Source organism: Nannobrachium achirus, assembly GCF_963921795.1.
Source record: "Nannobrachium achirus genome assembly, chromosome: 10".
NCBI classification, from domain to species: domain Eukaryota; kingdom Metazoa; phylum Chordata; class Actinopteri; order Myctophiformes; family Myctophidae; genus Nannobrachium; species Nannobrachium achirus.
Genome location: NC_137819.1, coordinates 39,639,979 through 39,662,240, shown reverse-complemented (window position 1 = coordinate 39,662,240; position 22,262 = coordinate 39,639,979). Strand labels below are relative to the sequence as shown.

General features: G+C 41.1%; 1 protein-coding gene across 1 annotated transcript; it reads right to left on the bottom strand.

Annotated features, from left to right (window-relative positions):
* Nucleotides 1–6,890: 6,890 nt before the first annotated feature.
* Nucleotides 6,891–18,610, bottom strand: LOC308293036 (voltage-dependent calcium channel gamma-6 subunit-like; the record flags this gene model as incomplete). The annotated part of the gene is made up of 6 exons (XM_080735466.1): nucleotides 18,188–18,610; nucleotides 17,537–17,647; nucleotides 15,528–15,636; nucleotides 12,447–12,521; nucleotides 8,397–8,534; nucleotides 6,891–7,117 (listed from the first exon to the last, which is right to left on the bottom strand). The coding sequence occupies exons 1-6, from the start codon at nucleotides 18,365–18,367 to the stop codon at nucleotides 6,891–6,893; spliced, it is 840 nt and encodes a 279-aa protein (XP_080591592.1). The 5' UTR covers nucleotides 18,368–18,610.
* Between the last annotated feature and the right edge of the window lie 3,652 nt (nucleotides 18,611–22,262).

Here is a 22,262-nt window from a genome sequence, read left to right as displayed (position 1 = left end):
ATATTATGTATCAGTTAGGCTCAGGACACTGAGATCAAACAGTAATCTCAATCAGTCACCAATGGCCCCAGGAGTTTGTGATTTGGAATTATGGGTCCACGGACAAACACATATCACTTTAGGGGACCCTGACAGGTAAAAGGTTGAGAACCACTGCCCTAGGCTAGGGCATGAGCTGGATAATGCCACCCAGGAAAAGGGACCTCTGAGCCCTTCCATGTTGTCCCTTAACCACTGTGACCCTGACCCCGATATTCCATTCAGTCATCTATTTACATGCTGTCTATTTATGGTATCTATTTACATACATACAGGCTGGATGCCTGAGAACGTGTGTGTGTGTGTGTGTGTGTGTGTGTGTGTGTGTGTGTGTGTGTGTGTGTGTGTGTGTGTGTGTGTGTGTGTGTGTGTGTGTGTGTGTGTGGGTGGGTGGGTGTGTGTGGGTGGGTGGGTGGGTGCATGCGTGCATGAGTGCAAGCAGTGCACTTCTTTAAGGTGAAACCTGATCGCGTAATGGTGCATGGAGAGTTGGACGTGATGAGTGAGTTTCCAAATTAGCACGGCCAAACGGAAATAAAATCTTTTTTCTTCTTCTCGTTGCTCGGTTCAATTTATGAGTTCCCACGGCTATGTGAGCAGTGTGGTATTCACATGCTGAATGTGGGTCAGCTTCATTCATCTGCAGACACACACTGTTTGCAGCTCAATGTCTTGAACATGAAAGGCAGGCAAATCACAAAAAAATGAGATGGGAGTCAAAAACTCCCCGAAACGTTTTTTTGATCACAAATAAATAGGATGGCAAGTCAAGTGGGTGGGTGCATGTGTGCATGCATGCATGCGTGTGTCTGTGTGTGTGTTTATCTACATCTGATGAGCATGCCTGTGTACAGATACTGTATATGTCAGTGGTTCTCAAAGTGAGGTCCGGGGACCACCAGAGGTATTTGAGTCATTTCCAGGGGGTCCCCAGTAATAATGTGTTAATACAGCAGCACTCATTTTAACAACTTTATCCATATTTTATACATTGGCTATGGCTATTCAAAAAAGCTATTTTAGTTTTTTCTTTTTTTTTTAAAGATCTGTTGTAGCCTATATTTGAAAATAATTAAAATAATTTAGCTTTTTTTCTAGGGTCTGTGGCCAAATACATCAATTTGGGGATCCTAGACATGAAAAAGTTTGAGAACCACATACTTTATCTCATGTACAGTATGTGCATGAATGTTTGTGTATCTCGTATATGCGAGCGTGCGCGTGTGTGTGCATGTGCGTGCATGTGCAGGTCATTTCTGGTTTATGTTCCGCCCGGCGCTACATCAGCCAGTCAGTCCTATTGGCCACGGTGTATTTTTATCTCTGAGGTCACAGCAGCAGCCCGCCTGCCATCATGGTATAGAGCTGGAGCCTGCAGGGAAATAACACCTAGGCTGTACTGAAAGACAGCTTGTCAGATGAGAGCCATGCTCTGTGTGTGAGTGTGTGCGCGTGTGTGTATGTGTGTATGTGTGTGAGCGTGCGTGCAACCAACAATGTCAATGTCTTGCATTACAGCAAATGCTTGTGTTCATATTTGGAAGCCTCTGTAATGTCCATAAATGAGTTGAGGCCAGCAGATTGCAGGAATGCCCAAGCCAAGACATTCTGTTCAGTGTCTGTGTCTGTGATATCTGGCAGTCACCACTCGCCACATATGGAGGAGAAGGCGATGCTTCCTGTAGCCGTGATCTGTATCCTGAAACACTTGTTGAGTTTCCCAAGCTGTGTGCATCTACTATTGTTTGTGGTCAAGAATTTCGTTAAATGTGAACGCAAATAAAAATGTTAAATGTGTGTGCAGTATGTGTTGAAGCTCACAATGCATCACATTGCAACGTGTTGTGAACTTGATATTTGGCTATTTTTGCTAAATACAAAACACAGAACAGCTTTGCTAGAAGAATACTGGAAGTTGAGATTGACAAGAGGACAAGGACAGAGGAATTTGAGAGAGAGGGTAACATTAAATATCCATATTTATTAATAATAATAAAACAAAGTCATTCATACTGGGTCCTTTCAATCCTATAAAAGGTCCTGAGACAATTCACCTTGCATTCAAACACAGAGAGCTTTTCTCTAACAAGCCCAAATAGCCTCCAGATGTCGCCTTATATTCTTTTAACCCATTTAGACGTGGAAAGCATCTGTGTCATTTTAGATCTTAGCCACAGTATATTCAGAAGGAGATCTCTGATAAGTGACATCAAATGACCCACACACTGTCAGGAACTTGCAAAAAATAAATTCTTGCTATTAATTTGACATTTCGGTGGTTACACCTTCATCAGGACTAACATTGTCCATTTCGTTTTGCAAGTTCCTGACAGTGTGAGGGTCCTTTTCTTTGTCACCATCAGAGAACTCCTTCTGAATATATGCACGCTTAGCTTAGCTTAGCTTAGCTATGGCAACATAATTATGTTTTTTTTTGTTTCAGAAAACTGTTAGGATTTAGAAGGCATTTTGTCACACAAAAGTACCTAAAGTAGCAGATCTACTGTACAAGATTGAAACGCAGCGCGAAGCAACGCTTTTTGAGCTTGTTGATCTGCTACTTTTGAATTTGAATCCTGAAAAGTAACGGTTTTGGACATAGACCAACAGAGACGATTTGTATAGAATCGGCCTCAAGTCTAAATGGGTCAATTCCATGACCTGCACACAGTACAGACGCGATCAATGCATTTTCACAGAAGACTCCTTGACAAGATAGCATGCAGTGAGAACCATCTGCCGATATGATGCTTTTCCCCTCTGTAAAACGGAGAAAAGACATACTGATATCTGAGTTTAATTTCACATTCCACTTAGTCTGCATGCAGCTGCGTTATGTTAAAGTCCAGTGTCTTCCCTACACAGGAAAAAGTGTTTCTTTATCTCAGAGGAGATGAATTAACACAAATGGCTATGGCTTTTACTGTGCACTCGAGGTTTCCCCACTTTTAGTACTGCCTGCTTTTAATGTGTTACGATGCCTTAAGACATCTTACAAGCCAAACGTCCTTTTCTACAGCACCGTGGAAACCTCGGAAGCTTCTAGCGAGCAGACACAGGGGGACGGGAGCTAAAACAAATTTCACAAAATCACAAACCCCAACAAACGGACCGTGCACTCAAAGTGTCCAGGTCAGACATCAACATGGTCATGCAAAACGATCAAGCAGGGACATCCGAAGGCCATCGGGGCAAAACCTTAGACACAAATAGCCCTAGAAAAAGAGATAGAAAGTCAATAGAACAGCATAACAGCATATCTACTCTGATAATTTACACTGTCTGTAATACTGTATGATGGTGGGGAACCACAACTGATAGTATTCTATAGTTTACCAAGTTAAGCACAGCAGCTGTGTTCCACTTGGTGTCCTGTGTTAATTAACTGTGCCAGAGTGGATCCAACGGTGTAAAATGGTCTCTACTTGGACTAATACCCTATGCCAGAGCTAGAGAACCATATGTTTTAACGTTTTAAAGGTGGTTGCCAAAATAAAGACAACACTACTTGCGCGCCACATATAGAGGCGTTCTCCTGAAATGTTTTCCTCCTGAAGAATTGTGCATTCCTCTATGTGATCAATAAAGTGTCTTCAGCCCCAATAAGGCCCCTGCGTTCAATATACTTTGTGTCACACCACTGTGACAGTGTGTGGACAAACTGTCACACTTTGTGTCATGTCATTTGGCAGTGTTTACCTTATTTTGGCAGTTACTTACTTTACAAATGTTCTAATCTAGTGTGTACTCCACTATGTCTAACTCTCGTCCACTTTACAATGTGATATATTATGGCAAATCTATTCATAAACATGTAGAAAGCTAAATAAGTTATTTTAAGGAACATAAACCAATAAACAGGTACTTACAAAACATGTTATGTATATTATGTTAAATCATGACAAATGACACTCACTCTTAATTTGTTTGCCACCTTGAGGTGGTTTGTTGAACAAAGCTGTCCAGTAATTTACACTTTTCAATGTGCTTTGAAACACATTCAGTTGACCAGTGATATAAGTGTATATTCTGCATCCTTAGTTCCCAGAACAATTTTCAGACAGAACCCTTCATTACAACAGGTTTGGTGTGTGTACTGAGACGTACTGTATAACATGGTAAACATCATATCCTCTATTTCCTACATTATCGTACCTTTTTAAGTATTTTGAGTGATGTTTTTTTGAAAAATGATATACAGATGAAATCATACGAAAGTAGAGAAGATATTTCATTACATGTACAGTCTAGTACGGTGATAAAATCCAGCTCTGTGGATAATGAAAAATGAAGACTCACATACAGTACTATACTCTCTGCTGTCTTTCACACACGTCAGTGAGAAACAGAATAGCACTAGTTGGTTTCTCAACCCAAGGGTTCAGGATTGGGGTCAATTCATCTTCAATTCAGTCTCCTCAACTGCGACTTTCAATTCCACTTAAAACATTTGGACATTTTGGACAGAGACAACTGTGTCAACTGATCTCTTTGGTTGTCAGGTTGTCAAGCCCACTACTTGTAATTCTTGTGATTCTTGAACCTTTGCTGTTCTAGCATAAAATCATGTGAGAGCCTTCTTTCTTTTCACAATGTCTGAGAGAAAGAGAAAAAATTATATTGTGAACAGCTCTCCTATTGTTGGCGAGATGAACGGAAATGGCAAAAACCTCACCATGCAGCTAACACATTTTTAATGTAGGATAGTTTGAATGAATTGACCATGAAGTGACTCCAAAACTTAAAGGAGTAGTTCACCCCAAAATGAATTTTCTTCTATTGATTAGTCACACCATGGAGAGTAGAGTTCAATAATATTTTTTGGTTTTTGTCACATTCCTAAGACAAAAAATTGATTAGAGTAAATTTACCCCCATTGATTCCGGATGGGGACCCGTTTCGAAACGGGTCCCCATCCGGAACGAATGGGGGTACATTATTGTTATCACATTTTTGTCTTAGGAATGCGACAAAAAACTAAAAATATTATTGAACTCTAGTCTCCATGGCGTGACTAATCAATAGAAAAAAGGTAATTTTGGGGGTGAACTACTCCTTTAAGTGGTAATTAATAAGACAATACAGGACAAAGTTTCCCAGAACACTTCTCAGCACTGAGATCATCACTACAGTACATCAATACAGCCTTAAAGCAACAGTTCAATATGCTGTAATGTATTGTATACAGTTTTTTTTTTGTATCAGCATAAAGCTGCGATGCTCTTGTAGAGCTTGTAGATAGTTTTCTTTTTGCGGTTTGTGACATGCACATGAAACTAAGTATGATTTAGGCTTAAGTGGGTCTGATTTCAGCAGGCAAACAGTATTGGCTACCCTGACTGCATGGAGTGATGTCACTCACTCAACTTTGGCTTTCATTAAAGAGATTATTTAAAATGACTGGATCTCTGAAAATAAGATTCTGTCTCAGTAAAGACAGTAATGCTGATCCAGGGGTCTCTAAACAACGGATACAGTCCGACCTCCTGTTTTTTTACAGACCCCAATGCATCGCGTCTGGCCCTCTTGAGGAAGTACGAGGCATCGTATTATAATCCCACAGTCTCTCTCACTTGGGCTGAACTTTTGTCCAGAATGTCACCTGGTCAGAGGCTCTGCACTTACTGTCCTTACCAAGCTAACACAAGACCTGCCAACATTATTTAACAGTTGTATTTGTCATCAGAGAAAGCAGTACTGAAAAAGTTTCAAATATTAAGAATCATAATATATTAAAAGATCTATTCATGACAAGATCTACCACTATTTTAGGCATAATGTTCTAAGTACCATACTGCCAAGTAGTAGATGGCACCTTGTATTTTGAGAATGTTTCTAATTCCATCAAAATTACATTAGGTTTTTACGTTTACTCGTACTAAAAGTATTGAATAAAAGAATGAACAATTAAGAATTGTGATTTAAATTGTTCTACGAAAATGTAAAAAAGTAAATGCATCCTGTGGTATATAAACTCATTAAACATCATAAGATGTGTGGGTTTATTATTCAACTAAAGGTTGGCAAGTTAAAACTCGAGGTTGTTCGATTTGGCAGCAGTTCAAGTTCAGTTGTTAAGCTTTAGCTTATTGTCAATAACAAACCGGCCCACCTAAAGGACCCACGCAGAGGCATCTGGCCCTCGTTAGGGAACGCTCTGGGAACCCTTGGCTTATGCTAAAATAAATAAATACTAATTGCATACTAAAGAAACATCACAACAGAGACTAGAATCCGTTTAAAAGGATCCCTGGCCAATACGACAAATATGCCTTAATACATTATAATTGTCCTCTATAACTACAATGTAAAATTAAAAACACCTTAAATATTGTATTTCTTCTAGAAATAGCTAATCTTTCACTCAATAGGGGAAATGCCTGTTGCATGTTGATGATGTCATAAAACCATGTGTGGTCTATCCCTATGGAATTGATGGCATGCATGTGCAAAAAAATAATAATACAAAAAGACACATTTGAAATATTGATTTGATGCTCATATTTACCATATAAGTATTATGTTTGTTTTTATTTTCACATGCATGGCATATTCCATAGGGATAGATCACACGTGGTTTTTTGACATCATCAACTCAGGCATTTCCCCTTTTGAGTGAAGGTGTTTTTAATTTGACATTGTAGTTATAGAGGACAATTATAATGTATTAAGGCATATTTGTCGTATTAGCCGGGGGTTCCGTTTAAGAACATCCAACATGGAGGACCTCATTGCTGAGACGCCTTTGAGAAACCTTAAACCCCCGTCCGTCCGTCCGTCCGCCCGCCCAGCGCCCACTAGTAGAATGTGGAAGGCTCAGTGTAATAAAGTGCAACGCCGCCTCCGGGCCACTAGCTGGCGGCGGTGGTCTCCTTGCCGGGGAAACACCTCTGCCAGGGGCTGTAGGGCAGCGCCAGCAGCACGAAGAGGATGCCGCCCAGGATTAGCACGCCTCCCGCGCTGCCCACGCACGACACGGACCAGGACAGCTCGTGGTGCAGCGGCACCGTGTGGTCACTGCCCAAGAAGGCCAGCACCGACTGATGGAACACCACCACGCACAGCAGCACCAGCACCCCTGGTGGACAGAGAGGGCACAGCGCAATCACTTGAACTCGATCTGCAAGCTCGAAAACCTCACAACGCATGAACATTTTAACAACACAAAACTGGTCTGGGGTCAAATACGTATCATGTCCTTGACATGAAAATGTTTGAGAACCACTGGTTTTTGACAACGTTAGGAAACAAGCTCAAATAAGCAACTACACAGAAGAAAAAGGGGAGAAAAAACGCAAACCACAACTACCAATATTCACAAGCGAGTTTACAGACAGCAGCAGGTTATCCAGGTAATAAAGGAGACAGAGGTTATGGATAAATTGTGATAACGACCTAAAACCATGCAGTCCAATCTTAATCCAAAAGTCCAAAATTAATATGGTAAATAAATATAAAACCTTGTTATAAATTATAAATAACTATTTTAGTATGTGAAACGTAATTTTGTTTTGTTATAGTTTTTTTTTTTTTTTTTACGCATTATTGATATTGTTTTGATGTAATTAGAGTATAAGGAAAAAGGGTAGGCACTAGGCACTATAAGCCCTAAGGCTTCAGCCTACACCTTTTCAGTCCAAATGTTTTTTCGTTATTTCTAAATGTGTTTTGTTTTTAATGTTTTGACCTGCTTTAAGACAGAAATAAAAATCTATTCATTCATTCATTCATTCATTCATTCATTCAGAGAGTGTGTGGGAGCAGGCCAAGGGGATAGGAAGAGTTCAAGAGAGCATGTGGAGTGTTTGTGTATAGGTGTACATGTGAGAGAGAGTGTGTGTGTGTGTGTGTGTGTGTGTGTGTGTGTGTGTGTGTGTGTGTGTGTGTGTGTGTGTGTGTGTGTGTGTGTGTGTGTGTGTGTGTGTGTGTGTGTGTGTGTGTGTGTGCGTGCTGTGGGGATGTACAGTACATGTGAGAGAGTGAAAGATAAATACATGGATACAGGAGACAGATAAATTGATGCAAAATGTACAGAACATATTAATGATAGAACAAAGACATTGACAGTGAGCGAGCGAGCGAGTGAAATGTTGAGAGAGATACTGTAAGAAGAGACAGTGAAATTAACATTATCAGAGAAGAGAAGAGAAGAGAAGAGAAGAGAAGAGAAGAGAAGAGAAGAGAAGAGAAGAGAAGAGAAGAAGAGCTCGCTTTGAAGTTAAGATTAGGATTAACCTTGCAGTCAAATCACCTTTATAGCTGGAAATAAGGTCTATCAAATAGATATCAATTTGGGGATCAATTTGGCACAAAAGAGTTTGAGAACCGTTCATTTATGAACTGTTGGTGTCACTGACCTGACAGGATGAAGCAGAAGGAGGCGGGCTTGAGGAAGAAGATGATGTCTTTGCTCAGAGCCATGGTGATGCAGATGGCCCCCATCACCATCAGGAACAGGCTGAACAGAGCCAGCATGGCCGCCGCCACGTTTAGGCCTGGACCAAGAAGAAGCACAGCGTCAACATTATACCCATGGTGAAATAATAGTATATTTACAATTTAGGCATTTTAGCAGACGCCCTTAATCCAGAGCGACTTGCAGAGAACAAGGTAAACATGAGGTAATACATCAAATGCATAGAAATAGTAATCTAGGATCATAGGTAAACCAAGAACCTGTCATCAGTCTAAAACAGTATAATAAATATCCTACTAATCACTGATGCTAATCAGTGCCCAAATTTGGAGATAACTGACATCACTTATACCGCCTCCTGTACTGCGCATGTGTCTCCGCCATGGTAACAGCCTCATGCTGAAACAATGCCAAATTTGGAGGTGACTGACATCACTGATACGTCTGGGTTCTCCAACATTACTTCTGAGACTCCTACATTCAATCCCTCATATTCTGTGCCGTGCACACCCCATAACCCAAACTGCACATAATTCGGAGCACATATGTATGTGAATGAATGAATTAATGAATAGTCAATCTCTTCATTGAAGCTATCCTATACACAACATAAGCCAGGTCAACAATGACCTGGCATGAGTCTACATAACATGCTAAATTACTTTTTAACCTTCGCATAAAAAGCCTGCAAGGTCGTCAAGGCTAGTGGAAGTGCTACACTATGGCAAGTGCTAAGGTGGAGTCTGAAGAGGTGAGTCTTCAGATAACTGTTAAGAGTTTTGGATGAAGTTTCCAAGGACAGAGACGCTATCTATCAATCAATCAATATACAAATTGACTGTTTGATTTATTTCATTGTTTTATTAGACCAAAGGAAAAAACAAACAAGATGGGTGGATGGATTGCCGGCAGCAACATGAATAATGAAACATCTTTAAAGAAACGTCTCCAAACATAACTCAGTGGGCGCAGGAGCAGATATGTCTAAATGTTTATGGTGTTTTAAGAATTGTACAGCATGTCATTCATTTTGAGCACCCAAAGCAAGAGAGCTCAAAACAGTGCTGCTTAAACAATAATAATCGTAGACCTCACATTAGCCTCTTTCTACTTAGTGTTTACCTACAGTATACACAGAAAAGCACACACTATAACTGTGCAAACCATCAATTACGTATTGTTTAGTATAATTCATATATATACCGTATATACTGTTTGAAATGACCTTTAAAACACACGCAGGGATTCTGCTCAGTCATCTCTAGGCTGCGCTACTGCATCTCCCTCCTTGCTGTAGTGCCTGCATGCTCTGTCAAACCTCTACAACTATTCCAGGTTGCCATGGCAATTCAAAACACTGGTAGAACTTATAGGTGACCAAGGACATTGGTGACCTACATCAAGGGTTCCTTTCAGGCCGCGACCCCCCAACATAATCATATTTTAACTGGGGACCCCCCACCCTGACGAGCACTAAGAGTCGAGGCATTACATTTTGTATAACACGGTTGGTTCTATTCAACGCGATGTAGATCGGCTATTTTCACAATTTCTGCCTCTAATATTAGAACATTTGGCCAATGTTTAATTTGTCATTGAGTCATTAAAAAGTCCTTAAATTGTCACTAGAAATGTGCATATACCCGCTATACAATTAAACTTCATGTTGGTTTGTTTAGTGAGAAAACAATGTGAGTTAATCATTTGGGGACCCCCCAAAATAATTTGGGGACCCCCCTAGGGGTCCTGACCCACATGTTGAGAAACACTGACCTACAGCAAGGGTTCCTTTCAGGCCTCAACGCCCCAAAATAATCATATTTGACCTGGGGACCCTCCACCCCGACAGACATTTAGAACAAGCTCACAACTCTAAGCACAGCACTGCAAATTTGGTATTAAAAAGGTTTAAAGTTACATTGTAACTTTAGAAATGTGCAGGTACCCTGTATACACGTATAACAGGGTATGTGTGTTGGTTGGTTGATTGTTGAGTAAGAAAATAATATTGCACATTAAGTTAATCGTCTGAAGAACTCCAGTTTGGGAACCACTGACCTACAGTACAAGGACATCCCAAGCTCTGGAATGACCTCCCAACAGACTCACTTCCCCCATCTTCCACCGCAGTCTCTCTCTTCACACTCAACCTCACCCCCTAGCACTCCTTCTATCAGTATGTGATGCCTATTTATATAAGTATGCCAATTATGTTATCCAGGTGTATGTTGGTTAGTTGTTGACATATACATTGTTTAGATAAATAAACATAAATACATGCTGTTTGCTTGCCCACAGAAGCTAATGATATTATTTACGTGGATAGTACGGTATTCAGAAAGATAGTTTTGATGTCTACTGCAGTTCATGCCGCATACTCCGATCTTGCTCTTTGCAAATCACTCTGGATATAAGAGCATCTTTTAAATGCCAAACTTGCCAGTAAATTGTATGGCTTTAATGAAATTACTAGTCTTTGGTGGACTATGTAGTTTGAACTGAAGCAAGCTTGGACCATGTAAAATAGGAGGTATTTAGACAGTGGCAAGGAGACCGGTCACACTCTCACACAGAGTGGGAGGAACGCATCTAAATCCTGTTTTATACTGAGAAGACAGCGAGTCATCTGTGCGAGCCAAAACAAATGACGTGGCAAAAAGAGAGAGAGACAAGAGAGAAGAGAAAGCGGTATAAGAGAGCCATGGAGGGAGGGAGAGACAGAGAGGGAAGGCATGAAGGAGGGAGGGAAGGAGAGGAAAAGTGAGAGGATGAACAGAATGCCGGAAATGTTTGACAGGTGGCAAGAGGAAGCGCCAGACACTGAGCAATGAAAAGAAACGGGATGGAGAGAGAGAGAGTTGTATTATTAAGGGGGTAGAAATAGGGCTGTCACAATTATTACATGATCGTCTAATAGCAATTATTTGACATAATCGCAATTATTTTGTGATAATCGTCATAATCGTTTACATCGTTGAAAAATGTTTATATATGTTCAAACATTTAAAAAATAGTGGACATAGCAGATCTACAAGCTCAGAACGCGTCGCGATGCGACACATTGTGAGCTTGTAGATCAGCTATTTCCACTATCAATGTTCTTTTTAAAGTGTAAAGTTGTCAAATGTGTCCTTCATTTCTTTGTATATTTATGTCATGTGTCATATCTGCCATTATTGTCGCAATTATTTCAGTGACAATCGTCATGTAAAATGTCATAATCGTGACAGCCCTAGGTAGAAACAGACACACAGAGATAGGAAAGTGAGAGAGAAAGAGAGCTTAGTAAAGAACAAAAAGAAACAGAGGAGAGAGAAAGAGTGACATCGAGGTAGGGTTAGGCAGTGAGGAGAAATAAGAGGCACAGTACATGTACAGGTGTGCCGTTTCAAGTCTTCAGGCTTTACTGCTCTTTCCTGAAAAATGTCCCGCAAATGATTTTTTTCCCACAGGTTTCTTTCCCTGTTTTTCTTTTCAAATTTTGTATGGGGAATGCAGCGTATTTTTGCAGAAACCCACAAATGGCAAGAAACCACTCCATTCCCATTGAAAAGCACAATCCACCTTCATACAAGTAGGTAGATTTAAACTTCTAAGTCAGAAAATTTGCAAAAATAGATGAAGCTCAATGTTCTGCCAATCCACTGGAAATCTACTGTCTTGCCGATGGCAGCTTCATACCCTGTATATACTGTATATAACCACACAATGTGACATATCTCTGTTTACACAATGCTGTACCCCCTCCAACTGTATTATGTTCCCCATTTTCAACTCTCATGCCAATAAAGCTCCTTTGAACTGAATAGGCAGGACGCATGAAGTTTTTAAATGGCACATCGATATGTGGAGAAACACAAAGAGCGAGCTGAAGGAGAGTCACTGAGGTGAGAGGAAGGGAGAGAGGGAGCGCGCGTGGGCGAGCGGACGGACAGCGCAAGACGTTGGCTGAGCGAGGACAAGAGAGCATGCGAGTGCCATGGTGACTCACTCTTCTGGGTGGTCTTGTGAAACATCACGTAATTCTCTCCCGTGGTGAAAAACTTGAAATAGGTGCAGTTTGACTCTGGGGGAAAAAGAGTGGACAAGGGAGCAGGGGGGCAGTGAAGATAAGGGACAGAGAGAGAGGTAGAGAATTAAGGAGACATTGAAGCCACTGGAGGAGAAAGAGAGTAGAGAGACAGAAAGAAAGGTTATAGTGAAGTGTGTGAGGATCACAATCTGGATGAAAATCATTATTCGTATTTCCTTTTTATCTGTTACTCTTTCTCTTCACCCTCTATTCCCTCATTCTATTTCTCTGCCTCACTCTGTCTTTCTCTGTCACACCATCCACTTTCATTTCCATTATTATCCATCAGGCATAATGGTCCAAGTACATCAATGACATCCTGAAGGTGACAGTCCAATTCCTTCTGTCCAATTAGCATTCCACTGGGTCACACTAGTTAGAGTTGGCCCCTAAACACATTTTGATGCTAAATGTCTCATTGCGCACTCACAGCATGTGTGCACATGTGTGCGCACACTGATTCTTGTTCACACAAACACACATCACTTTTCATTAGTGTGATCAAAGCTGTGTTCTCAAAGGATTCTCCAATAGCATTACTTTTCTGTAGTACAATTAATAGCATTGCTGCCAACAAGCTGTTCTACCAATAAATGCAATCACACATATGGCTTAAAAACATGTAGTGAAAGTGAAATATCCCTTTAAATATGTTGCAAAATCAGTTTATTTCAAGTTATTACAAATGTTAAACAATGTGTCAAAGCCTTTCATAAACAGTAGATTTATAATCCCACAGCTTGATCTACACACCTGTGCTACTGAGATGTAGTGAGCTGTGAGCTTGTAGATCTGATATTTTAAGATCCAAAGTAGAAAATATGTTTAAAGTATGCCAAATGATTGTGATGCTATAAATACATTTAGCTCCCCTTGGAACCTCCCACTCACTTTGAGAATAACAGTTTTAGACAACAGACAGGCAAATCACACCACACAAATCAGTCAGTCAGTCATTAAGCCTGGTTCCATTCCACACCAATGATTCGCCATGCAACTCTGTGCAACATGGAACTACTATCCCCACCATTATCCCTATAGAAAAGAAACCGTATTTGGTCGCGGCTTCATGACAATGATCAACGCGTCACCATGAATTGTATGGCGTCATCATCAGCACTTATAAACAGGACTTCCTGTAAGTCTGATTTGTTCTGATAGGTTAAGTGTTTGAGAAGAAAGTGAGAATTTAGTAATCAACAGCTATTCTATATCCCATCACTATACGTCTACCCGCTGGTGTGATATAATCGCTCAGTGAATTGCCCTGAAGCGTGCCCCATCATTGAGATTATAGATTTTAAGTAAATCTACTCAGTGAGCATCGACGCAAGCTTTTGGTAAGATTGTGATCGAGGCGTATAGAAGTATAGATAAGGCACCCAACAGGCCTATCTCGGAGATCTTGAATTCGTAAGAGATTCAGAGATTCGTAAGAGACTCAAGGGTGTCAGCAGAGACTAGATAGAAATCTAGTTAGTCCGACGCACAAGAAGACCTGGGCCGTCAGTCATAAGACTAGCTCTGAAATACCAAGCGACCCTAAGTGTGCCGTTACACACTCGCTCTATATTAATACCATACTAATCTGTAACAATCCCCAATGGCAATTGCAAGGCGTTGCATCGGTGCCAATTAACCTTTTAATACCACTTCCGGTGCCTATTACGTCCAGGAACGTGATAGGAATTACCCCGTTATCACGTCCAGGAACGTGTTACCTGGTTACCATGGTTATCAGGTAAAGAGGCGCTGCGGTGGCCGCTGGTGAGCAAAAGAAAAAATCATATCCCATGATGCAACTCGGCCGCCATCATCAGGAAGCATGGGGGCTTTTAAGCCGTGACATCATTTTGTAGGCAGAGGAGAATCTGCCCCCAGAGCATTTTCTGTCCCTCGCCATTTTCAACAGATCCGAGACAAAAATAACGACTAAAGTATAATTCTTTCCTTTCAACACTTTCCTTTCAACAACAAAGAGAAGAAAAATGTGTAAATAGTAAAAATAGTAAAAAGATTCACGGAAACTGGGGGCAGAAATTCTCCTCTGCCTACAAAAGGATGTCATACTTAACAGCCCCTTGCTCGGAATCTACTTCCAAAAAAATGCTTCGATCGCAGAGAACCGCTTTTTTTCACGGCGACACTGATCCGCGGTTAGAATTTTTCATTTCCGTGTGAAACTAAACATACTGATCGCCATTACATACAACATCATGAATTTCCACAACATGCACACGATCGTGGCTTCCGGGGCTCTTCAAAATAAAGCGCAAGTGAATGGCGGCACTCTGTAACCAAATAATTACAAAAATAATGGCATCCCAAGTGTTGAAACTGTTTTGTTGCAAGGATTTGCGACTAGTTGCATTGGTGCGGTTTGGTCTTTAGTCATCACAAAATGAATACTGTACCCATTGAATCAGTCAAACTGTTTTGACCAGGGGTCTTCAACAGGGGGTCCAGGACCCCTAGGGGGTCCTCAGAGTTACCACAGGGGGTCCTCCAAATCTTTGTGTGATAGAAAGTTTTTTTCTAGCGTCCATATTCTGAGATCTTTAGCCAAAAATAGCAGATCTACAAGCTCGTGAGGCGTTGTGAGCTTGTAGATCGGCTATTTTCGGCAAAAAGCTTTGGTGTAGAGGGGTAAAAAGAGCAGACTAAGTACAGAGTGAAAGGTCAAGTTTATTAAGTATTGACGGTTCCAAGTGGTTCAATATCTGAGAACACAAATTGACATGAATGCAAAACACATTGATGATTGTGCTGTCAAACAATGAAACTATTATGGAATCTATGGAAAGGTTCTGGGGGTCCCTGCTTCATCTCTCTCTCAACTAAGGGGTCCTTGGCCCGAAAACGTTGAAGACCCCTGCTGTAACCCATTGACTCAGTCAAACTGTTTAGACAGGTCTGTCAGTCAGTAAGCAGAGCAGCCTGTAAGTGTGTCACTGTCAGCCCAACGGAGTCAATTCACATGTGCAAATAAAGTCATTCTACCTCCAGGCAGCTCGGCAGGCCCACAGCTCTCTCTCTCGGGGTCAATATCAGCCACCCACAGCGTCTTGGTGCAGCCTTTCCACAGACCATAGTGAGCCGCCTGACACGTCTGGTGGAAGGAAGAAGAAAAGCTGTTTTCAGATCAATTCACCTGTCACAGTCATCAAGTTTAAACCGTAACCTTGTCATGTACGCTCAGTCGCTCATACACAATAATGTGAGCTGTCAGGATGTCTTATTTCTGCAAATAATAATCTCCACTTTCTTTTTGTTATTTGTATTTGTTTGTGTTCTGCCCGAGTCCTACTTGGCCAAACAAACCTTGGCTTATTTTATTTACCTCATTCAGTCATAGTTACGCAATCATAACTGCTTTCAGAGACCTTGTCATTGCTTTAACACATTTTGTCTATTTTGATTGTCCTAAGTACCAGCTCTTATGCCTTAACTTAAATCCATACTGTCTCCAACCACCAAACTTTTCGCGGAAAGGTCCGGTTCAACTACAAAATGACTTCACTCACATCTTCTGAAAAGCATTTCCCTGAATTAAGAGTTGTGAAAGCTGCGCGTAGGAAAGTCGGATCATTTGTATTATATAACTAAATGCGTTTGACATTAAATCAAAATACACATTTACATTACATTTCAGGACTCCAATTCAAAAATAACCAAAAAATATTCAGGATTCCAATTCAAAAGAAGCAAAAATAGCCGATCTACAAGCTCAAAGCGCATCGCAACGCGATGCGTTTTGAGCTTGTAGATCTGCTATTTTTGCTTCCTTTGTATGAGATACTAGAATGACAAAGTAGGACGTAGCAATATGCAATGTGGCCCTCTGGAGTGAAGGTGGAAATATAGTGGCCCTCGCCATCATCAAAGTTGCCCACCCCTGACTTAAGGAATAAGAGCTGGTACTTAAGACAATCAAAATACAGCCCATGGTGTCTTATTCCAAGCAGAGCCGCTGAAAGAGAGAGTTACGACACTGGTTCGGAACCACACAGTATTAGGATCTACTGGCCTCGCAGGGGCGCAGCGTTACACCCACATTATCGGGCATAGCTGTGGCAGCCATTTTGTGGTGCAGGGTTTGGGGTTTAATATTTAAATATGTAATTATGTAGGCCTATATATACTATATTACACTATATATTGTTTGACACAGAAATGTTTGATGGTCACAGTTCACCAGGAGCCTGGATTTATATAAATATTATCGGAAATCTCTATGGGAAAAACTAGGGGTGTAAAAATATAGTAACTGAATGGAAAAATCGATTTTAATTTGCAATGATCTACTATATCGATATGCAAAAGCATATCGTACCGTTTTGACTTTGTACGATACAAAGCCAAAACGGTATTGTTTCACAATGCAATTAATCTGTATCAAATCGTTTTGCAGTGCAAATAATTGATTGTATGGAAACTAAGTATTTGTACCTTGTATTAGCAATTTTAAGAAGGAATTGCTAAATGTTGTTATGCATAATTATGAGCATGTATAAGGAGTGTTATGACTGAAGCCTTGTTATAGTTATATGAATGTGATTTATAATACATTATAGAACAGAATATTCCTCATTTACAGCAGATGTCTAAAGCCCGTATCAGAGTGTACGGTGGAGAGCTATCCACCGGTGGAGAGCTTTCCACCTCAAGTCAGAAAATAAGTGCAGGACATCATAGTCACTCACGGTGGAGTCCTGTACACCGTGACTGACTAGTCTAGATTGACCAATCAGTGAACGAGGTGTAGAGTCTGTCTGTCTGATAGTAAAAACAGAGAGATGTGTTGGGACTTGCGGTGTAAAGCTCTCCACCGCGAGGAATGACGTAACGTTGTAGTTTCATGACTCAAAAAGACTCGAAAAGACTACACCGCGGTGTAAAGCCTTCCACCGCCCAGGCGACTATGATGTCGGCTTAAGGGTGTGTGGTTACTCTCGCTCTCTCTCTCTCTCTCTCTCTCTCTCTAGCTTCTAGATTCCAACATGACTCACCTGGTTGTTATAGAAGCTCTTAGGTGGTGCAAGCTCCACCCAGAATTCTGTCCCCACCCCCAGCACCATCAGCACCACACCCACAATGGCCACAAAGAATGCCAGCTTGATCTAATGATAGAACAAAACAGAACAGAAGAGAACAGAAGTAATATCTGATATAAGACGTCCATCACACATATTTTGAAGATGTGTGGTTATGGAAATTAGGAAATAGAAATTTCAATGGCGGTTCTTCAGTATCTGTAAAACGTGTGTGTTGTACTTTGTTAACTGATTGGTTAAATAGATCTGGTCTGATCCGATCTAATCTCATTTCACATTAACAACTATAGCACTATTTAATACTTCGGTTATTAAAAACAATGGCAGATCTACAAGCTCACAACTTGTCACATTGTGACAAGTTGTAAATCAGATTTTTGTAGAAACATAGAAAAACAGCCAGGGATCCTGATGGAGTGGAAAGGAACTGGTTGGAATAAAGCGTTCCTTCCACTCGCTACAGTATGTCCAACCGGGGAAACTCCCCCTGTCAGGTGAAAAAGTATCGGCATGGACTGGCAGAGGGAGTGTAGTGCCCAGGATTACATTAGACAATTGACACTGCGTGGAAAGAAATGGGTTACAAAAACAAGCAGACTGCGTCACCTTGCCCTCTATGGCCTCGCTCATGGAGTGGGACCCCGAGGCGTTCCGGCGGCGTTTGTTGGTTCCCCGTCCTCCCATCAGCGAGTTCAGACCGCCGGGGCCCTGGCCGCCGCCGCCCTGGCCCTGGCCCGTCCCCACCGTCCGGCCGTCCTCGTCATGGACGGCAAACGTGGACCACATGGTCGGGGTTGAAGAGTTTTTCACAACAGCACCAAAGAACGGTTAAAAATCATACCAAAGAATCAAGACCGCGGAGCAGATGTTCAAGCTGGGGGTCCGGCCTCTTCAAAGTCACTTAAAAATTTAAATTGATCTAAAAATGTACGTTGATAAAAAGAGAAGGGTTGGGGGAGTTGTAATATTCTTCGGTAACGAGCCCAAAAAATAAAAAAACTAAAACAATTATAAATAAACTACTTTAAAAAAAAAAGTTGAGGTATGTGGACCGGGGCGACGGAAGAGATGAGCAGATCGCAGGCGCTGATTCAGAGGTAGAGAAAGGAAGGAGTGGGAGGAGAAGAGAAGGAGAGAAATGTAAATTAGCAAGAAAAAGGAGGGAGGGACGACGAATGAGTCAGTAGATGAGGAGAAGAAAAAATAAATAAACCCTCACAAATAACAGGGCTAATTTATGCTGCTTTGGATTATAAAACTAAAAGCGTTGTGCTTCTGATGAGAACATCAGCAGCAGTGGGTGGGTGTCAGTCAGGCTCAGGCGGGTTGGGGAAAACATGGCGGCTCGGTGAAAGGAAGGCACGCAACCGAACGAAGGCTCATTGTGGGAAGACGAGAAATTAATGAAAAAATCCACTGAGATGATATGGAGGTAAAGGGACCTGGGGGCAGTGGGGCGATGGTTCCTACAGAGTGGAAACAAACAAACAAACAAACAAACAAACAAGAGAAGTATATCATATTTACAGTATGTATCAAGAAAAGAATACATGGTCAATTAAATTGCAATCATTGTCATAATATGATACTTTTCAAATATGACCCATTTTCCACAAAGCTTTACGAAAGTAAATTCTATAAACTGAATGTTCCACATTCATTCCATAGTCAAAATGACTTAACCACTGTATTGTTTGCCTACTTTTGTCAGGATAGCGTCTATACTATAGGTTTTGTTAAAACCAAAACTTCACAACAATAGGCTACATGTGGACACTTTCACCCTATCGTCACTGTCGGGCAGAAACCACGTATCTCCAAGTTTTTTCGCAAATAAAGCCCTGCTTCATCATACAAGGCCGTCGCACAAAAGTAGTGAAAACAGCAGATCTACAAGCACACAACGCCTCGCACCACTTGTAGATCTGCTGTTTTCACTAGTTTAAATATTTGTTTTAATTATACATACAAAACAAACGGTTTTGGACATACAAGGTTTCCACCCGACAACGACGCTATGCTCCAATGCGACTGTTGTTAGATGCTGTGTCACAGAAAAGTCATGTTAAGAGCGTGGATGAATTGTTAACTCCCTCAAATCCTTTGTGTCCTGTAGCCTGAATCTAGCACCTGCCCTCCTGACATTCCAGTGAGAGAGTGATATCATGGACAGTTGCACACACACGCGCGTGCTCTGAATGCAGAGTGTCTAGACATACACAATCCTCCCGCCTAAAGATACGCATGCGTGGGATTTTAGGTCAGCATTAAAAAATCAAACCAAGTTTGAAGTGAGTGGTGGATGTGAGCAGTTCATTTTGTGTGTGTGAGAGAGGAGTGTGTGCGTGTGTGCGTGTGTGTGTGTGTGTGTGTGTGTGTGTGAGAGAGAGAGAGAGAGAGAGAGAGTAGTGTGTGTGTGTGTGTGTGTGTGTGTGTGTGTGTGTGTGTGTGTGTGTGTGTGTGTGTGTGTGTGTGTGTGCGTGTGCGTGTACGTGTGTCTGGGCTGCTCAACAGTGCCACCTGACCACCCAGCGGTATTGCAGCTCATAATCCATACATAGTAACATAGTTACAAGCATACATACACACGCAGTCACGCATAGGAGACGGTGTGACCACCATCTACAAGCTCACAAGGATCTACAAGCCCACGACGATCTAGAAGCGCTGTGACTTGTTGTGAGCTTGTAGATCAGCTAGTTTCATTATACAACGCCAGCTAAGTATAACGACAATAAGTGACTGGTCAGTACACCTCATAGACCTTGTGGGGTTTTTGACAGATAAAAGCTCTGATATATATATACTGTATTGGTGCCAACCCATTTAAAGACTTAAACATTAATCTTAAACTGGATCCTATATGGAACAGGGAGCCAGTGAAGGGAGGCAAGAATCAGGGAGATATGCTCGGGCTGTGTTTAACTGCAGGTGTGACAGGCAGGCATGGCTTACGTCAACATAAAGTGCATAACAGTAGCCAAGACGTCTTGAGATACAATTTACAATTTAGGGATTTAGCTCTTAATCCTGAGCAATTTACAATAAGCAAGGACAGCGCAAGGTGATAGTGTATATCAAATGCATAGAAATAGTCATCTAGAATAGTGGGTAAGCCAGATCCAGTCTAATAACACACTATAGGATGCCAGGTCAACAATGACATGGCATAAAACATACTTGGCTTTGGATATAATCCTCAGCTGATCATGTTTGTCAAGCTTAAAATCACTATAAAATGTGACAGAGGTTGGTGACTACTGGTTTTAAAAATGGCACCCAGGTGCAGAGAAGAGGTATTGCAGACACTGCTGGGTCTAAAGACCAAGACCTCCCTTTTGTGTCCGTTAAAATGTTGAATGTTTAGGGCCATCCCCGATTGTATGTCATCTGCATAATTTTAAAAAGAATTACACGGAAGGCGGGCGGGCAGAGGACGATAAGCGGTAAAGAAAAAGATCTGTCTGTTAAGTACATATCTGAACCAATTTAAAGCTGTACCTCCAACCGACACATTCTAAGCATGAGATAAGAATGTTGTTGACTCTCAGTATAGTAACCCAAGTACACACACACACACACACACACACACACACACACACACACACACACACACACACACACACACACACACACACACACACACACACACACACACACACACACACACACACACACACACGAACATGCATCTAGCTATATAACGCATCCTTCAAATACTGTGTGAAGTTACAGTAACTCTATAACATACTTCATTATGATGTGACGTGTGTACAGTATCGATGACAATTTAGATGCCAAGTTTGACATTGCGATTGCTGTTTGAAGCACTATTAAGTGGTCTGGTGTGGAGTGTGGACAACCCTTAAAGAGGTAAACAGAAATGTAATTTATATTCTTTATAACCTCTCTGTCGAGTGGAAACCTGACAGAGACCATGTCCAAAACTGTTACTTCAAGATTCAAATAAAAAAGTAGCGGAAGTAGAAGCTCTACAACTCAAAACTTGTGGATCTGCTACTTTTGTGTGACGCTGTAGTATGATCAAGCAGGGCATTAATTAAAAAAACACAATAATGTTCAGATGTTTGTTTTTTTGCCTTTGCCTCTCTGTGGAAAAGATGTGCTAGCTAGAGTGCCCCTTTTCCCAGCGCCGTTCTTCAGCGCTCTTTGGTGTCCTGGGATGCTTCAAGGAGAACCTAGTTCAACTTCTGGAGAGAAGAACTGCTCATCAATCTCACATTTGATCCTCCTGGCTGACAACCAGTGTTCATTTTGTCAACAAAACATTTTTCATCTACTATCTTTTTCACTGACGAAAACTAAAAACTTAGTTAAGATGATTAAAACTTAGATTAAATATATTGTCAAATTCATAAACAAATTAAAACAAGACTAAAAAAGACTAGTGGAGAGGAGATCCAGTAGATCTAAAAAGTTACAAATGACATTGTATTTAAAAGACTATGACTAAACTAAATAAAACATTTCTGACAACCATGAGCAGACCAAATTTTAGTGTTTTAAAAAGTCCCAACCTTTAGACACTTGGCTTGTGATGTCACAATTCATCTATTCATCTAGAGCACTGTTTTCTGGGACCCATGTTTTGGTCACGGAACAATTTTAATGGGTCACAAGTAAATGTCCCGTTCGTTTCCTACATTTAAAAAGATAATTT